This window comes from Enoplosus armatus, chromosome 7 (genome assembly GCF_043641665.1).
Source record: "Enoplosus armatus isolate fEnoArm2 chromosome 7, fEnoArm2.hap1, whole genome shotgun sequence".
Lineage (NCBI taxonomy): Eukaryota > Metazoa > Chordata > Actinopteri > Centrarchiformes > Enoplosidae > Enoplosus > Enoplosus armatus.
Genome location: NC_092186.1, coordinates 7,293,882 through 7,309,742, shown reverse-complemented (window position 1 = coordinate 7,309,742; position 15,861 = coordinate 7,293,882). Strand labels below are relative to the sequence as shown.

Genomic DNA, 15,861 nt, shown 5'->3' with positions numbered 1-15,861 from the left:
CCGCACACAGAGGTGAAAGCAAAGATTAACCTAGGCATGGAAATTATAAAGTTAAGTTGGAATCCTCGCAGTTTCATCACAAATTAAGAATGAACGATGAACATATGAAGCCCTAAAATTTGCAAAAATACATGTATTTGGAATCATGTAAAAGCTGTCATCCATCATCTTAAAATACATAATGTACTGCAGTTTTCTCGGAGAATGCTCAGCCAGATACCCCCCTTGCTTTTGTCTGAACTACTTGACCTTCCCCTGCTGATGAGGGAATGTCGCTCACAAAGTAATCCGAATGTGTTTTTTCATGTGAGGCAGACCGACGTTGACCCGGGAAGCCGTCCGTCCCCCTCCATTTTCACCCACGATGCACCCACAACAGAGCCGAACCACCTGAGTGTAAATAACAGAAGCAGTGTGATGCTCAATACGTTACATGAGCTCTGTGTCGTCAATTTACATTTGTGTTCGATTATGTTTTGATTAATCAATGAATCCTTTGGTTGTATTTTAGTTTTGTTCCGTCAGTTACCCAGTTATAAGTTATAAGTTATAATATTAAAATTACTTGTTTTGTCTGGCCAACACCAAAAACCCAAAGACATTCAGTTCATTATCACAGAAGACTTAGAAAATCAGCAAATATTCACAACTGAAACCAGATTTTTGCTGTAAAAAAAAAAAATCAGTTATCAAAATTGTTACTGATTGATTTCTGTAATCAATTAATAATTTCAGTTCTGGTAAAAAACACAACAAGCAAATTAATGAAAATACAATTTGGATCTCCCCTCACTGACATATGACCACTTACTACAACTATTTTTGATGAATTACACTTCATACAGACCGAGGAAAGTGTATTCATAGTTCAAATGTTGTATGTATGATGTTCTCACAGAGACCTGGACTCTAGAGAACTTTATTGTACCCTGTTTTGTATTTTACATTCTTCCATCATATGATTTTAACATGCCCATTAGACCTTCGGTGTGGTGTGTATGCACACTCCTGAAAGTGTTTCAGGACTATTGTGTTCATTTTTCCTGAGCGCAGTGAAGCCTACACGGCAGCTCAACAGCGAGGGAGTCCAGTAAGTCCTGATCCAGCAAAGCCCGCCGCTCCGCTCCAGGTTTCTCCGCCGTCTTTTTTTAAAAACCACCTCCACTTTGGAGCAGTGAAAAACACACTAGCATTAGGGGCAGCAGATGACCCGGCGCAGCAGCCAGGAGCACATAGTCCTCTCTAACAAATGAAAGGATGGGGGGCATCAGCAGCAGCTGAATTCAGAAAAGCTGGATCAGGGGCCGAGGGGAGAGAACCGCTTTCTGCTCACTCTTGGGTCACTTTTGTTGGATTTATTCCCCGGTCCACACCAACATGCCATTTGCCAAACGAGTCGTGGAACCTCAGTTGCTGTGCAGGTATCAAATCCCAAACGAGGACGGTCTGCTTTTCGAGGATCTGGTCTCCATCAGTAATGTGGCTCTGTCTCGGACCTTGCGGCAGCTGTCGGACCTGGCCAGACATGCCTGCTCCATATTCCAGGAGCTGGAAAACGACCTCACATCCACCAACCAGCGGGTCAGGGGGCTGCAGAGTAAGATCAACCAACTCCAGCAGACCTGCTCCGAGCTGGACCCCAAACAGGAGGCAGTGCGTGAGTACCTGACTGTCAGTTATTATCTGTTTCATGCGGGAGCTGCCTGCGCACGTCCCGCGCGCGGCTCTGAAAAGAAAACGGCACGAGGAAAACACACGAGGAGGCATCCTTTCCACTTTCACCGTTGACTTCGGACTGTATTTCCACAGAAACAGTGGCGTAGATTAAAAAATAAATAAAGTTAGCCAAGTTCATCACAAGTTGTATAATATTAGCTCACTACAGAAATGACACCATGCTAGCTTAAAAACGCGACCTTAAACTACGATAAAGTCGCAGAAAAGTCATTGTTGAGCGCCACCAGCGCACCAGTGAGTCAGTCAGTAAGTTTTTATATCTTTACAATTTTAATTTCAGTCGTAATGTCTCCTTAGTTGTTGTAGACATTAGGCAATTAGTTCATATTGGGAGACACGCGCTGCTGAGGGGCGTGTGACAGCCTGGCTGTCCCCACTTCATGCTAGTAGCGTTAACCACTTAGCTATTACATTGCTGTAGACGGGCCTTCTCTCCCGGAGTAACGGCACACTGTCGGGCGACGTTGTGGCTTAATGTAACTACAGTGAAGTTACAGGTAACTTTGTTAACATTGGTTCCTGGCGGGAAGCAGTTCACCTGATCTCCTTGGAGTTAAAAACACCAATGAGTTCTTATTTGGAAAAAAGTGGCATTTGATGTAGATGCAAGCATGATGCTCTGCTGTTGTCCTCACTGTTGTCCTGCTCCCTGTGTTGAACTTTGCTTGGCCACCAGTAAGAATTCATTACCCTGATAACACAGCATGTGGCCATCGCCTGGCTGTGTTAGTATCTCTGCCCCCCCCCCCCCCCATGACTGGGCGGTGATGTGATATTTGTGTGTGTGTGTGTGTGTTACAAACCCTGTGCACCCCTCTCTACCCCCAGAGTTATTCAGCCCCTAACAGTCTCTCCAGCTCGGACATACCCCAGTGGATTTACCCCACTTTAGTTTAGGTTCAGCAAGTCCATGCATGTTCCCCAGACCCTGCTTCCTGTGGTCGTTGACTGGGGTAGTTAGCCTGAAGGTATTTATCCGCTGCCTGCCACAAGCAAAAAACATACAGACCCCTCTTAAACCTGATTTTTGCGCTTGTAGCTCTTGGTTGAGGCAAAATTTGCTGACTGAGTTTTGCAGGCCTACTAAACGTCACGCTAAGTGCAGTCTCAATAAGCTGACCACTTGCAATATGTCTGCAAAGCTCCTGAGTCATCTTGGTCTTATCTAGATGTTGTTGCAGCCGGAATTGCTGCGTGGTCTTGAAGACAGTTTGAGCCTGATTTTAAGAGGCTCCATCAGTTCATATTTGAAAGTACGCTCCTCTCTGAGCGGGGACGCAAACACATAGTGGTGACGAGTGAATGGATGATTATAAGTGACACAGTATCTAGTTTCTTATGAGTTTATTATAGCTTTTATTTGACCCCAGCTCTCTGGATCTAACCAGACTCCATGTACATTAATTTGGGATGCTGCTTTGATGAAGCCGTCTCTTAGAATCAGTAAAAAGTTATTACAGCAGTGTTGTAATTAGAGCCATATTTTATGAATAAAGTACTCCCAGCTCAGTTTGTGTTTAAGCTGCTGCATAAAGATGATACCAAACCGCAACATTAAAGTCAAATGATTTACTGTCTGATTCATCCCACGTCTACAGCGTGGAGTGAATATGTTGGGATGAAATGATCAAATCCACGCTCATGCTACACGTTGTTGTACAGGAGGTCTTGCGTGCAACGTTACCAGATAACCCCCCTTTTTGCCTGGAAAAGCCTAATTACTCTTAATTGTGCTTTTCATATTAATGGTGCCAGGGGCAGCCTTAAACAACAGAGCCCTCCCTCATCTGAATGACAATCAGTGTAAATGGAGCATTTCAAGGCACTGAGGGCTCAGTAGGCGGGGGTGGGCTTTTATGATGCGGCTGTGACTTGTCCTCAGGACGACTGCTGAAGGACACAGCTGCAGATACCATATTGGATTATGCAGAATCAGACATTGGCCCGTTGGTAAGGTGTCACAAGTGCTGTCCCATGCAAGTCACCCCGCTGTTTGGGAAAACGTTTGTCTGGTGGTGCATCAGTTAAATACCACTGGTGTGTAAGGTTGTTTAGTTGTTGGAGACTCCCTCCGTGGTAATATTTGTATGCCTGATGCTGACACATTTAGGTCAAACGATTTGGTTTGCTAGAAGTGTGTCTCTCTTTCACTTTTGCTTCATCTCATATTGAGCCTTTTCTTCTCTATCAACACCAGCTACACAAGAGCTGTACTTACTATGCCAGCAGGTCCATATATAGACACTTAAGTGATGCTTCTGCTGTCCATGATTGATTGACATGGCTATTTATACAGTGGAGTCCAACTAAATAATACCAGGGATCCTTTTAAACAAACAGTACACACCTTAAAATGAGAAGAGGTTGTCTCTGTGTATCCAAATCCATGTGAAACACTTCTCTTCCTCTGTCTCGTATCCTTGGCCTCACTCACACACTTGAACACACACATACACACCAGGAGCCTGGCATGCATCCCTCAGCCCTGTGTTTGGACAGCTCTCCCGTGACACCCCATCAATGTCTGCATTTGACTACCATCAGAGCTCCTCTGCCAGACCGGGGCTCTGTAGTGCAGTCCCGTGTCAGAGCACTCTGCTGGGTTTTAAGTTACACTGGCTCAATGTGGAGGGGGAGCTGTAATACTTGTGGCGGCAAGTGGCCCTCTGGCTTTTCTGGTCCAACTGCACATGGCTTGCAGTTTACGACATTCCTTGTACAGACCGCTCCAGAGACCGTTTCACAATACCAGATAGAGGAAAGCCTTAGTCTCACTGATCCACTGAGGAAAAACAAGAAAAAACTTTCAACACAGTAGCGCACCAGACGGTAATAATGCCTTACATTTGTTAGCATACTGCGTCTTGCTCTTCCGGCTTATTATGGATACAAGACCAGGATCTCGTTAAATCCGTAATGCATTAGTGTTACACACTGTGTACATGGTCTTACATGATAATCTTGTGACTTTAAAGTGTTGAGTTGAAAGTGATAGGACATGTTATCGGTTGTAGTATTAAACCTCGAGTACAACTGTAATCCACTGACGTGACGCTATGAACAAAGCGTTGCAAAAGGTTTTATTTCACACCTGTACATGATTAGCATAATAATGTGCATTAAAAATGTAATGTACACCAAGAAAAAGTGTTTGCAAATGACCCCACATAAAAGAACAGCCAGGACCGTTATCTTATCTTTTAGATAAGCACACTGCATGTATATTGCTTCTAGTTTACCTTATACATTTGGAGATTATACATTGATTAACCAGCTGACTAATTAAGTTCAATTTTAGTTGCTCATTTGTAACTGTCAAGTTCAGTCAGCTTAAATGTTTGAGCTCACTCGCTCGACACACACTACATGTTATGTAACATGTAAGAAAAGACAAGGACCTGCAGCAGCGACAATTTCTCACTACTGTGCTTATAGGTGCTTTAAGCTTTCCACTGTACTACTTTTCCGCTTGCTTAAACAACGCCTTGAGTAAGATTGAGACTCATGTATTTATGCTCCGCAGTCACCATCCTCTCTGCCTTTTGATTTCACTCCAGAGCCGGTCTCCCACTTCAGCACTGTGACGTTCGTGCAGCTCTGTGAGCCTGGAATGAAAGTTTCTGTGTTGCACATCATCTATGCTACCATAAACTCTGCTAGAGCAGCTTAGACCAGGAAAGCACATTAGCCTGCTGACAGTCCTTCCCCTCTGCATTTCATTGACCCAGTCCGGCCATTACTGGGACTTTGATTTACTAAGTGAGGCTGCAACAACGAGTCAATGCACACTCCATCCGAGGTCAATAGCAATCGATGTTAGGATTTACGACAGAGCTTCAGATAATGTGGGACTGAAAATGTTTTGTCAGCGAGTGAAATTTTATGTTCTCTGCACGAATGGCACCGGCCTCAGTCCGTTTCTTTAAAGCGAACAAAGACTTTAAAGCATTCCCGCCAAGAAAATAAATGCATCGGTGGATCGCATTTTAGAACAGGGCGACTCTAATCCTCTTTTCTCTTTCATTATCAGACGCATTTTTCTGCAGGTCCAGACAACCTGCCGTTGATATAGTACCCCTGCTAATTATAGAGCAGATTTCAAAGACTTGCTCATTTATTCCTGCACCTTCCCCCTCCTGCCAGACAGACACTGAGAAGGCCTAGACAGCCACGATGCCGTGCCCTGTTGTTTTCATTCAGCTGTGTTAGAGCTGATGTCATGTACTCTTTATCTATGCACAGTCATTTCTTTCTACTTCCTCGCGGCTTATATTCAGCACTCTGACTTTGCATTTTTGGGAGCAGAGTATAAAAAAAAGTCCCAAACTATGAACAAACCAATGGCTTTGTTCAGTATTCCACGTTGTAACTTGATAATATGATATAAACACTTCATTGTCAGCGAATTGTTTTTATACCAGAGTGACATTGAAATGAGAAGTGCGGCCTTTCTTCAAGTTGAACTGAAGGTTTCCCCCTTCTCTAGGCTCCATTAACTATGTGTGCGTCTCAGCACCTCAGCCCCCGGTGGAGAGCTCGGCCTGTGATTGAAGTGGTTTCTGCTGAACCGTTCTGTCAAGTCAAGCATTCCAAAAAGCCAGCGACCAGGAAACCACAGTGCTCGCTTGCACTTCTGGGACCTTGCACCCCACACGCGGAGTTAGTGGTTGAGGCTGTGTTTGTTTATGAAAGGAGACGTTTTGTTAAAATTAAGGTGAAGGTTTTTTTTTCATTGCTTTGCTCGGGGGAAATGTGTGAGTGATTACACTTTACATTCCTGCGGTGGGACCCTCCATGAGAGCAAGTGCTTCTGAGTGTGGTCCCTCTATACACCGACTCATCTAAAAATCCCTCTGCTGGTCTTCTGTATATTTTCAGGTATATAGACATTTGTGTTAAGGAATGTGTGAAATATTTCTGTTTTTGTAACGCCAGGTTCCTCCAGAGGAAGCTACGCTCTGGTTTGTTGTCGGCGAGAGTGGATTGTTTTTTCTTCTGCAGAAATTGGGAGCCATGATAAGCTATCTGCTTGCCCTGAGGTGTGTATGTGTCTCTCATACACACACTCACACTTATTTAATAACATTCCCCAGCAGTCATTACTCTTTATGGAGCTCTGGGACAATTCAAGCCTGTCCTGAGGAGGAGGTGGGGGGGCAAAGTCATCTACCCCCCTGACCTCGAAAACCCCCGTCTACACCCCCCTTCAAAACACAAAAGAGCAAACACAGCCGCCTCCATCTTGCTTATCACTTGGCTTCTAAAGACTTGACTGGCCAATTAGAGTGGATTTAATGTTTGACATGATACTGAATAGCCACAGGTCAGCGGACCGGCAAAACCCAGGGATGATTAAACTGTCAGAGTCAAGTCAATAACTTCAACAAAGTCTTCCGTCCAGGTTGTCACCCATGACCCCGGGAAGAACTGAGCCGTGAACAGCTGCATGGCTGGTTCTGGATGTTTTTTTGTCCTTTACTTCCTCAAGTTTCTGTGATGTCTCTCGGCTTTAAATCGCCCAATGAGCTGCAGCAACATATACGTACACACAAACAGCTTTCATACAGCGCCACAGTGCCTGTCGTATTTTAGTCATCATGACCTGTGGTACCTGGCACAATTTACAACTCTGTCTTCTTGTGCCAAAAACAATTTATTGCAAGTACTGCTTGTAATTTGGTGCACAGAATAAAGATCGGTGTGACCTTGCCTGTATTTATTCAGAGGAGGTATTCTCTGTTCTTGGCTCTACAACATCTGCTCAGCCATCTGTCTGAATCTACATGTAACTGTTATTCTTAATACACTAACTGAGACAAAGATCAAATAAATACACATCAGACTTCAAGTTAAACTAACTCTGCAACACCTCACCACATTCTTTTCCCTGGCAACCTGGAAAAATATTGACAGCTCAGAGGCTGTAAAACTATTGTCTATTTTCTTTTTTTACTATTGGCTGTCTTTGTCTTGTCGCCACTAGCCAGAAGCATTTCAGGAGGCCACCTGCGTGGACTTCCTCTCCCAACTCCTCTTTAAATGATATGATCTCCCTCCCTGCTTTTGTGCTCCTCCACAGCCCCTCCTCCCAGGCCACCACCGTCACAAAGACAGGCTTAAATATTACGCAATTGAATTATTCTTAGGGAAATCTTAAAACACATCTCTTCATCTTTGCAGGAAGGGAAGATAAAAAGTCAAGTTAAATTCTTATGAACTCTTCTTTTCTTAGTCCATGTTAATAGTTGGCTCGCTATCCGGTGAGAGATTAGTAGGAAGTGAGAGATAAAGGATCTGAGAGTGAGTGAGTCACAGGTGTATAAAAGTATTTTTATATTAAGTAAATCCTCCCATGCTCTTTAAAAGGAAAGGAAGTTATAATTTACAGCGTATAACAGAGCTATGTATGCAAATCTAGGGACACTTTCAAAAGATTTTCTCATCTGACTTTAAGACAAAGCCAAGGTGTAAAAGTGCTGGGTGGTGGGGAAAATGTGAGCTAAAAATGACTTGGTAGTTTAACAGGAAGGAAACACATGTGGATTTGTAGTCTTTGCCATGCAGGTGTTTAGACTGGGATTTGACTGGAATGCATGCTCCCCTCACCTCGCCTCTGTGTACGAGCCAGTGGATCAGCCAGGTTGAGTCTTTAAAGTTGAAAGAGCCTTTTCATCAATCACCCTACCACCAGTGATTCAAAAAAGAAAGCACCTGTGGATATGAGGGTGTGTGTGTGTGTGTGATTAGATCCGTTGGATTTCTCTTCGCACGTAAAATTGCTGGTGTCTGGTTTTCTTTTCAGTTCCATGGGACAGTTGGAATAATCTCATCCTAGCACAGAGAGATATTCAGCAATATTATTACAGTTTTAATTACATTTCCGCCTTCAGTAGCACGGAATATTTAAAGCAACCTGGCAGCTACTGCTACGAGTTTAGAGGTTTGATACTGTTGAAAACAATAGTTTGTCATTTTGGGAAATACACTTGAAAGCATGTTGAGAGTTAGATGAGAAGAACAATACCGCTCTCATGTCTGCCTGTTACATATGAAGCTACAGCCAGGGTTACTTTAGCTTAGCATAAAGACATGGGGAAACAGCTAGCCTGGCTCTGTCCAAGGGAAGTCAGTGCAGACGGCCAAAAAATAGTCCTATAAAATACCTCCTGTGGATTTTGTTTTTAATGTTTTGGCAGAGCCAGGCTATCTGCTTCCCCCTCTTTCCAGTCTCTACGCTAAGCTAAGCTGCGCGTGATAGAAATGTTCTCATCTAACTATTTGCAAGACAGCAAATGCAAAAGTATTTCTCAAAATGTCTAACTAGGACCTGAAAGATTTGACAGATTTTGACGTCATCTCTCATACGACTTGACTTGAATGTTAATTACACTCAACAAGAACCAGAAACTTGACAACTTCCACTTTGAACAGACATCACTATTGATGAAGCCTCAGTCAGAGAGCGTCTTCTGCCATTTTATATTTTCTGTCTTGTTTTTGGGAAATGGCTGTCTGATCTAATGATCCATCCTGTGCTCTCCTCATACCGCTGCCATTTCAGGCCAGACTCCCTCTTCATGGTCTTATCTGCTTCCTGCTGTGTTTGCACCGTCCTGTGGGCCCTCACTTGTCACACTGATTTACACTTCTAGTGCAAGTGGGCGAAGGCACCCTGTAGCAGGCTGGTGGAGTGTTTGTGAACGAGCGGCACTGACCTGGATACAGAGATTTCTGGTGCTCTGCTTCTCATCACTTCAACACCTTTCCACGAACGAACGGCGTCAGTTTTGACACAGAATGTTTCCTTTTCTAACTTTTATCTGCCAAAGACTTGTTCTGCGTTAGGGAATATGTCAAATCTCGCTTAGTAAATCAATCATTTATTAGCAGATAGGGAATTCTGCTTAGTTCCTTCTTTCATTTTGTTCATTGTGAAGAATTCATGCCAGATGTGCATCACTTTAAAGCTCCAGATAACAGTAGTTGTGGCACTGAGAATGACCTGAGGCCTCCACACAGGCTTTCCGTGGACAGGTCAACGTGAGAGGATTACTCTCCTCCACCCGGCTCATTGTGCCATGAAGCACACGCAAGTTCACCCTCCTGCACTGGCTTTTGTTCCTCCCTCCTTTATACCCTCCTCCTCCTCTGGGATATTTCCTCGCCACCCGGATTCATCTTTTATCCTTGCCAGTAATTTCTGTGCCTGCCCGCTCCCTCAGGCATTTTGTATACTTTGTTCTTCTTCTCTGACTGCTTTCTCTGGGCTTCTGGGTCTCTCTCTCTCTCTCTCTCTCTCTCTCTCTCTCTCTCTCTCACTCATCTCTGTATCCCAGTTTCTTATTTTGAGATTTAGCCAGACCCGCTCCCAGCAGCCCCAGTGGGAGAGAGACCATCCTGCTATAGCAGTGAAAAAGTGCTTTGCAATAAAAATGGATGACCTGCTCTCCATTATGTTCTGCTTTTTTATTTTGCAAATATTTGTATTAAACATATACTGACCACCAATCAACCCACAACTGATGCATTGTAGATTTGTATGGTAATATTTGCTACAGTTTCTGAGTATGTATAAATCACCACACAGTGAGTTCTTGTAAATGAGAGTGTTTCATTTGTAAAACAGGGACTGACCTCACTGCTCTGGTTTGCTGAACTTCACTTCGGTCAAATGAGTAATAAAATGTCCCTTGACTCAGTCTGAAAGAGAAACGGGCTTCATTTTGTTTCCAAGTAAATCATTTTAGTTTTTATTGTGGCCTTTGTTACTGATCTCATGACATCTAACTTCCACAGAGTCTGTTGCACACAGCATTAGATATTTGATTATGAGAAAGCAGGAAATTCTAGCTTACCATCAATCTATTACACATGTAGAATCCAAATGGATTCTCACCCTGAAGAAAGATCCAGTTTCCAAATCTAAAAAAAGGTCTCAGAGCTCACTGGGGAGTTTTGACTCGGAGGGAACTTCCACTGATATCTGAGCACTGACAACATGTATTGAATGAGACGCCGTATTGTTGTTTTTTCCACAATGAAGGTGTAGAAAGACTCCACCTGTTTAGATTCAAACACTCCGTGGAATCAGTGTCTCCAAAACTGTCTGGAGCTGTCTTACTGTGAAACAGTGGTGTAATTGTACCATAACAAACTACAAGCATGTTTACTGTACACCTGAGAAGCCAAGAAATAGTACAGTTCATCACTAGTCATGTGGAGGGATAACATCCATGTGTCTCAGTGATTAGTTTGGGATCAGTATGTCCATACAACACTGAACTTTGTTGGGAAGGAGAGACTGGAAGAAGAAAATGAAATGATATTCGGGACAAACCCAGTTTTATATCCTCCATCATAGCTGCTGTTGGGCCTTTGTGATGGTTTGCCCAGTCTGTCTTGGCAACCACTCTACATCAGGCAGCGAGCCATCACAGAGCGACTTCCTGTAAGAGTTTATGCTTCATTTTTTAGTTATACAATGTGAGCTAAATCAAAATTTTCCACTTTAAAAGAGCAACAGTGATTTCAAGAAAACGACAGACATGCTTTTAAAAATGCTGTCTGCTTTGTACGCTGCGAATCGTACTGAAGGGACTGCACTTTAGAGCAGAGAGATGAAGAGAATCTACAGTATGGGATGGGAAGAAAAATTGTCTGGAAAGGCTTTTCTACTCAGTTATTTTGGTAAAGTTATGAATGCTGTGGGCGACAGTAAAAACCAGGAATCAACAGCGAATACCAAAGTCTAAACGCAGCCAAGAAGAACCAAGGTGACGTCAAACGGGAGTCAGTATTTGAATATTCCTTTGACGCCACCGCGCAAGGTGTGTAACAATGATGCCAAAGGTCATTACAGCTGGCAAAGCTTTCAGTCTTGTTTTCTTGACCTTGTGGAGACATTTGCTAAATTCGCTTTAGCAGTCTGGTTTTCTGTAGTAGTCTATATATGTGCATTTGTACACACTTTGATAAGATTTTGATATGGATTTGGCTTAGACGAGATGCACAGTTTTAGTGTAGTTTAGTTGTGGTTGTGACTTGTTTTCACTGTCAGACCCTGGAGAAATAGTTCCTGGAAATAGATTTTTACGACGAGTCATTTATGGGAAATGCGAGGGCTGTTGGCCACTGTTGCATCATAGAACAAACGGAGGGTCAGCCTACTGTGGATGGTTCACATCACTTTATCTGAAGAAAGTATTTCCTCCCTCAGGCTGTATCTGAAATGGTAGCTGGACGTACCCGAAGGTGCTGCTGTGTTGTTGCCAGCTGAGAAGCCCCATCTGTTGGCCGTCAGCCCGGAGCCCAAAACGCTGTGGAAGGTGTCTTTCATTAGAAGCACGGACTTTCATTTAGACTCTCTCCTCCTGCAGGAATACTCCCGGGAATACTGCTAAACTGTAGACATCAGGATTTGTTTGTGTGCTTCAGTGTGTGTAACTTTTTCCTTGTGTGGGAAACTGAAATGTGTTTTCTTTCCAGCTCTGTAATGCTATTGCTTGGCCTAACATCCCCAAATACAGCGTGAGGCTTGTGTTTTACAAGACCACTGTTATACATGTTGTAATAAAAATGATGATCCTGCCTACCAACTAAAACCACTGCTGATTTTTAACTCGGGCCTCCGCGAGTTAAGTTTGAGCCTGATTTCTAGGACACTGATTGTCCCTGTTGCTTGTATTGCTGCTTCATGATGTCTATCAGTCTATCTGTGGGAAGCTGCAACTGCTGCGTAATAAAGATATGCACATTTCCTCTCAGTCTTACAACTAGAGAGATTGTTGGCTGTTTGGTACGTTGGCTCAGGTTCAGGCTTCAAAGTCTTATCTGAGCTTTGGAATATGCAAATCACCCAGATCCATCTGAGGTCTGTCCTGCTATTCACACTCTACCAATTTGACTAGGTAGACTTTCAAAGCAGTCAGGGATGCATTTGCACTCTGAACCTGTTCAGACCTGGTATCAACATGTGTTCCAGGTGATCCGATCCAGAGTGGAGTGTTTCTGGGGGCCGTGCCTCACTGATTACTGTACAAAAACACAACTTTATAACTTTCACTGCTTTTGGTGAAACTTGTGAAAATGTTTTCCCTCTGATGTCCCCCGGCTGCTCTGCCTCAACTCTCTTTGATTTGCAGTGTTTACTGATGGACAGAAAGCTTTACTTGTTAAAGTAACCGCTAACTGTAGCTGCCATTAGGTAATTAGCTCAGTTAGTCGTGCAGCTAGCGGTCTATTAGCTGTCAAGCTTAAATAAAGCTTTATTAAACCTCCTCCACCCGGCGGTCCCAAGATCCTGTGCTAGCGGTGTAAACACCAACACTCTCCCGGTGCTCTGATCTCACAGTCCGGGGAGTGGAGCTCTAGCTGCTCGGCTAACTGAGCTAGTGGTTAACTAACTAACAGCAGCTACACTTAGTGGTTACTTGAACAACAAGTAAAGCTATCTGTCGACCAGGAACCTTCGTAAATCACAGAGAGTTTAGGTAGAGCAGCCGGAGGACATCAGACAGCGTGTTTCGTGTGTACACCATCCACCAGAATCTGTTTTGCTTCTTGTTGTTGTTTCAGATTTTGAGTGAACACAGAGGACGTTAGTTGAGTTGAGTCCTTCAATGTGGGCCAGGACACATTCGCGGACACACTGCTAAAAGAATCTGGACACAAGCAGCCCAGACCGCCTCCGAATGTGGTCTGAGTGATTGGATCTCAATGCGTCTTGGGTGCATTCACACCTGGTATTAGAGCTGTCCACTTGTGATCGGCTCACCCAGGACGCACGTTAATACCAGGTCTGAACAGGGCCTCTGGCGACCTCCAAATGTGGCTTGACCAGTCGTATCCCAGATCCTCAGTCTACTGTCTGCTTGTGATTCAAACACCCATTTTGATTTTGGGTCTAAGCTTGAACAGGACCGGCCAGATCAAAAGCCTAACCCAGTCCCCAGTGTCTCCTCCAGCCAGTAAATAGGAGCAAAGCGGAGGTGAGTCGGACAATGTCTCGAGAAAAGAGAAGCACACAGAGAGAGAGAGACATATGTCTGACTGAGATCCAGACACAAAAGCGCTCGTGCAAATGAAATGGAAAGCAGGGCTTGAATGGCTGCCATGCTGAAACAGACCAGCGTTTGGGCCTACCCTCGCAGATCTCTTTGTGCAGGCGAGCTGCATGCCAGCTGGCTGGCTGTTGGGAAGTTTTGTGTGACTCATTACCTCTCCATTGAGGGACACAAAGCCAGGCCACACTCGCCCGTCAGAGCTCAGAGTCTCCCGGCCTCCCATCTTCACCTTAACAGGAGGTCAAGGTCACAGCTCTCCTGCTGGGATAACGCCCGGCAGTTTCATCACCCAGCAGCCAATCGGTAACAGAGATCTCGGCCATAGGACCTTTTTGAATGAGGACGTCTCTCCATTCACTTAATGTCTGGACAGTTACCTCGGCAGCACTTTGTCTAAAGGAAGAAATGTCCCAGTTGAGCCCATTTGGCAGGACACGTTGATGGCCATTGATTTGAATTCTTTCACTGCATGTGTCCTTAACGTGTGCCCCTATCTCACTCCCGGCTTTATTGCCCCTCTGTTTGTTCACTCCCAAACTAAATGCCACGGCGGCACCAGCTTGTGACAGAAATGCCTCATTTATCACCTTGATGATGTCTATTCATTCCTGTCATAAAGGCGTTGTTTTTTTATTGTTTAGCCAATGAACCTTCTTGTCAGTTTGAACAGGGTGGACCCTGAGGTGGGGGAGCTGTACTAAGCTTGTTTTGAATGTGTGTTTTCAGAGGTGCAGCGCTAAAGGGAGTGCATAGAGGTGGATCAAAGACTTCATTCTGACAGATGAAAATAACACGTAATGAAAAGCATATGCAGCATGTTTTAGGAGATCCAGGTTGTAGACGGAGAGCTGTGATGGTAGGTGTTGATATGGCGTGAAAAATAAAGCTGCTGTGTTATTCTGGACTTAAAAGCATAATAAACTGCGTATCGAGGCGGATTCAGTCTCTGTGAGTGTGGGTTTGTAAAGTGTATGGATTTCTCATTTGAGTGAACTGGCTCGTATCAGGTTAACCCTCTATCTAAATGTGGGAACCTGTGAGACATTGCCAGGACCATCTGTGACTCTGCAGATGGCCCTGCTTGTTAAAGTGGGCCATGGTAGGACCCTGTCGTCTACCCAGGACGGGACAATGGAGATTACGGATGTCTGATCTCTTGGTTTAAACACAGTCTGAGGACTGCGGGACACGGGGAGGGGCACACTGCCCTGATCTTTGCATCGCACCACTGTTGTTTCATCCACATCAAGGAATTATAAGACGCACAGGCTTTGTCAGGCTCAGAGTCATTTGCCCGGTCACTGAGAGTGACTGATGTATTTACAGAGCACAAGTTATCTCATGTTTATGAGGTGGAGTTGGAGAGTCAAGTCTCAATTGTAGCTCTGTAGGCTTTTCTTTTTTGTCGGCCATTTGTCCTTGAATGGCACTTCTGCTGCCTTTTGTTGTGTCTTTTTATGGTGGCTTTTTGTTGTAAGTCGGGCTTGAAGAAGAGTGTATTCAAGAAAAAGGTAATCATTTACAGAGGTCCAGAAATGTTCGTTCTGTTACTGACTTCACTTTAATTTCTGCCATTGTGTCAAGCATTGCTCTTGTCCATAGGAAGCACACATTCCCACACCCTATTTGGTGTTCCTTGTTTCTTGATTGTTGTTGATGTTGGTGCTCCGCCAAAGAATGATCCGTGTGCTCAACCTGTAGAGCCGCTAGAGTGAAACTTGGTACTCTGCAGATGGGAGAGTTTGCTAAAGGAAGGAATCAACTTTTCTTTAATCGTAATCTATGTGGGTAAACCACAGAATGCTCTTTTCAGTGACACAACTTCTGTCTTGCTCTGTAAGCTGTGCATCAACAAGTGCATCGTGAGGGTAGAAATCTTTCTTTGTAAGTAGTTCAGGGACTTAAACTGGATATTTGTTTATGACATATGTGCATGTGTACATACGCCTTTATGTTTCTACCTCACCTCCTGTTCTTACTCCTCAGGGGGTCTACAAGTTAAAGGCGCACTGATCCTGATCTTATTAAGGAACTGTCGGTCAGCTAGTGAGAGTTTACAGTA

General features: G+C 44.2%; 1 protein-coding gene across 2 annotated transcripts in view; it reads left to right on the top strand.

The window, feature by feature from the left end:
* Positions 1-1,377: 1,377 nt before the first annotated feature.
* Positions 1,378-15,861, top strand: part of nhsa (Nance-Horan syndrome a (congenital cataracts and dental anomalies)) — a 51,298-nt gene continuing 36,814 nt past the window's right edge. For both annotated transcript variants that reach the window (XM_070908909.1, XM_070908910.1), the window contains exon 1: positions 1,378-1,657. In XM_070908909.1, coding sequence (XP_070765010.1) covers positions 1,378-1,657 — 280 coding nt within the window. The remainder of the gene's footprint in view (positions 1,658-15,861) is intronic.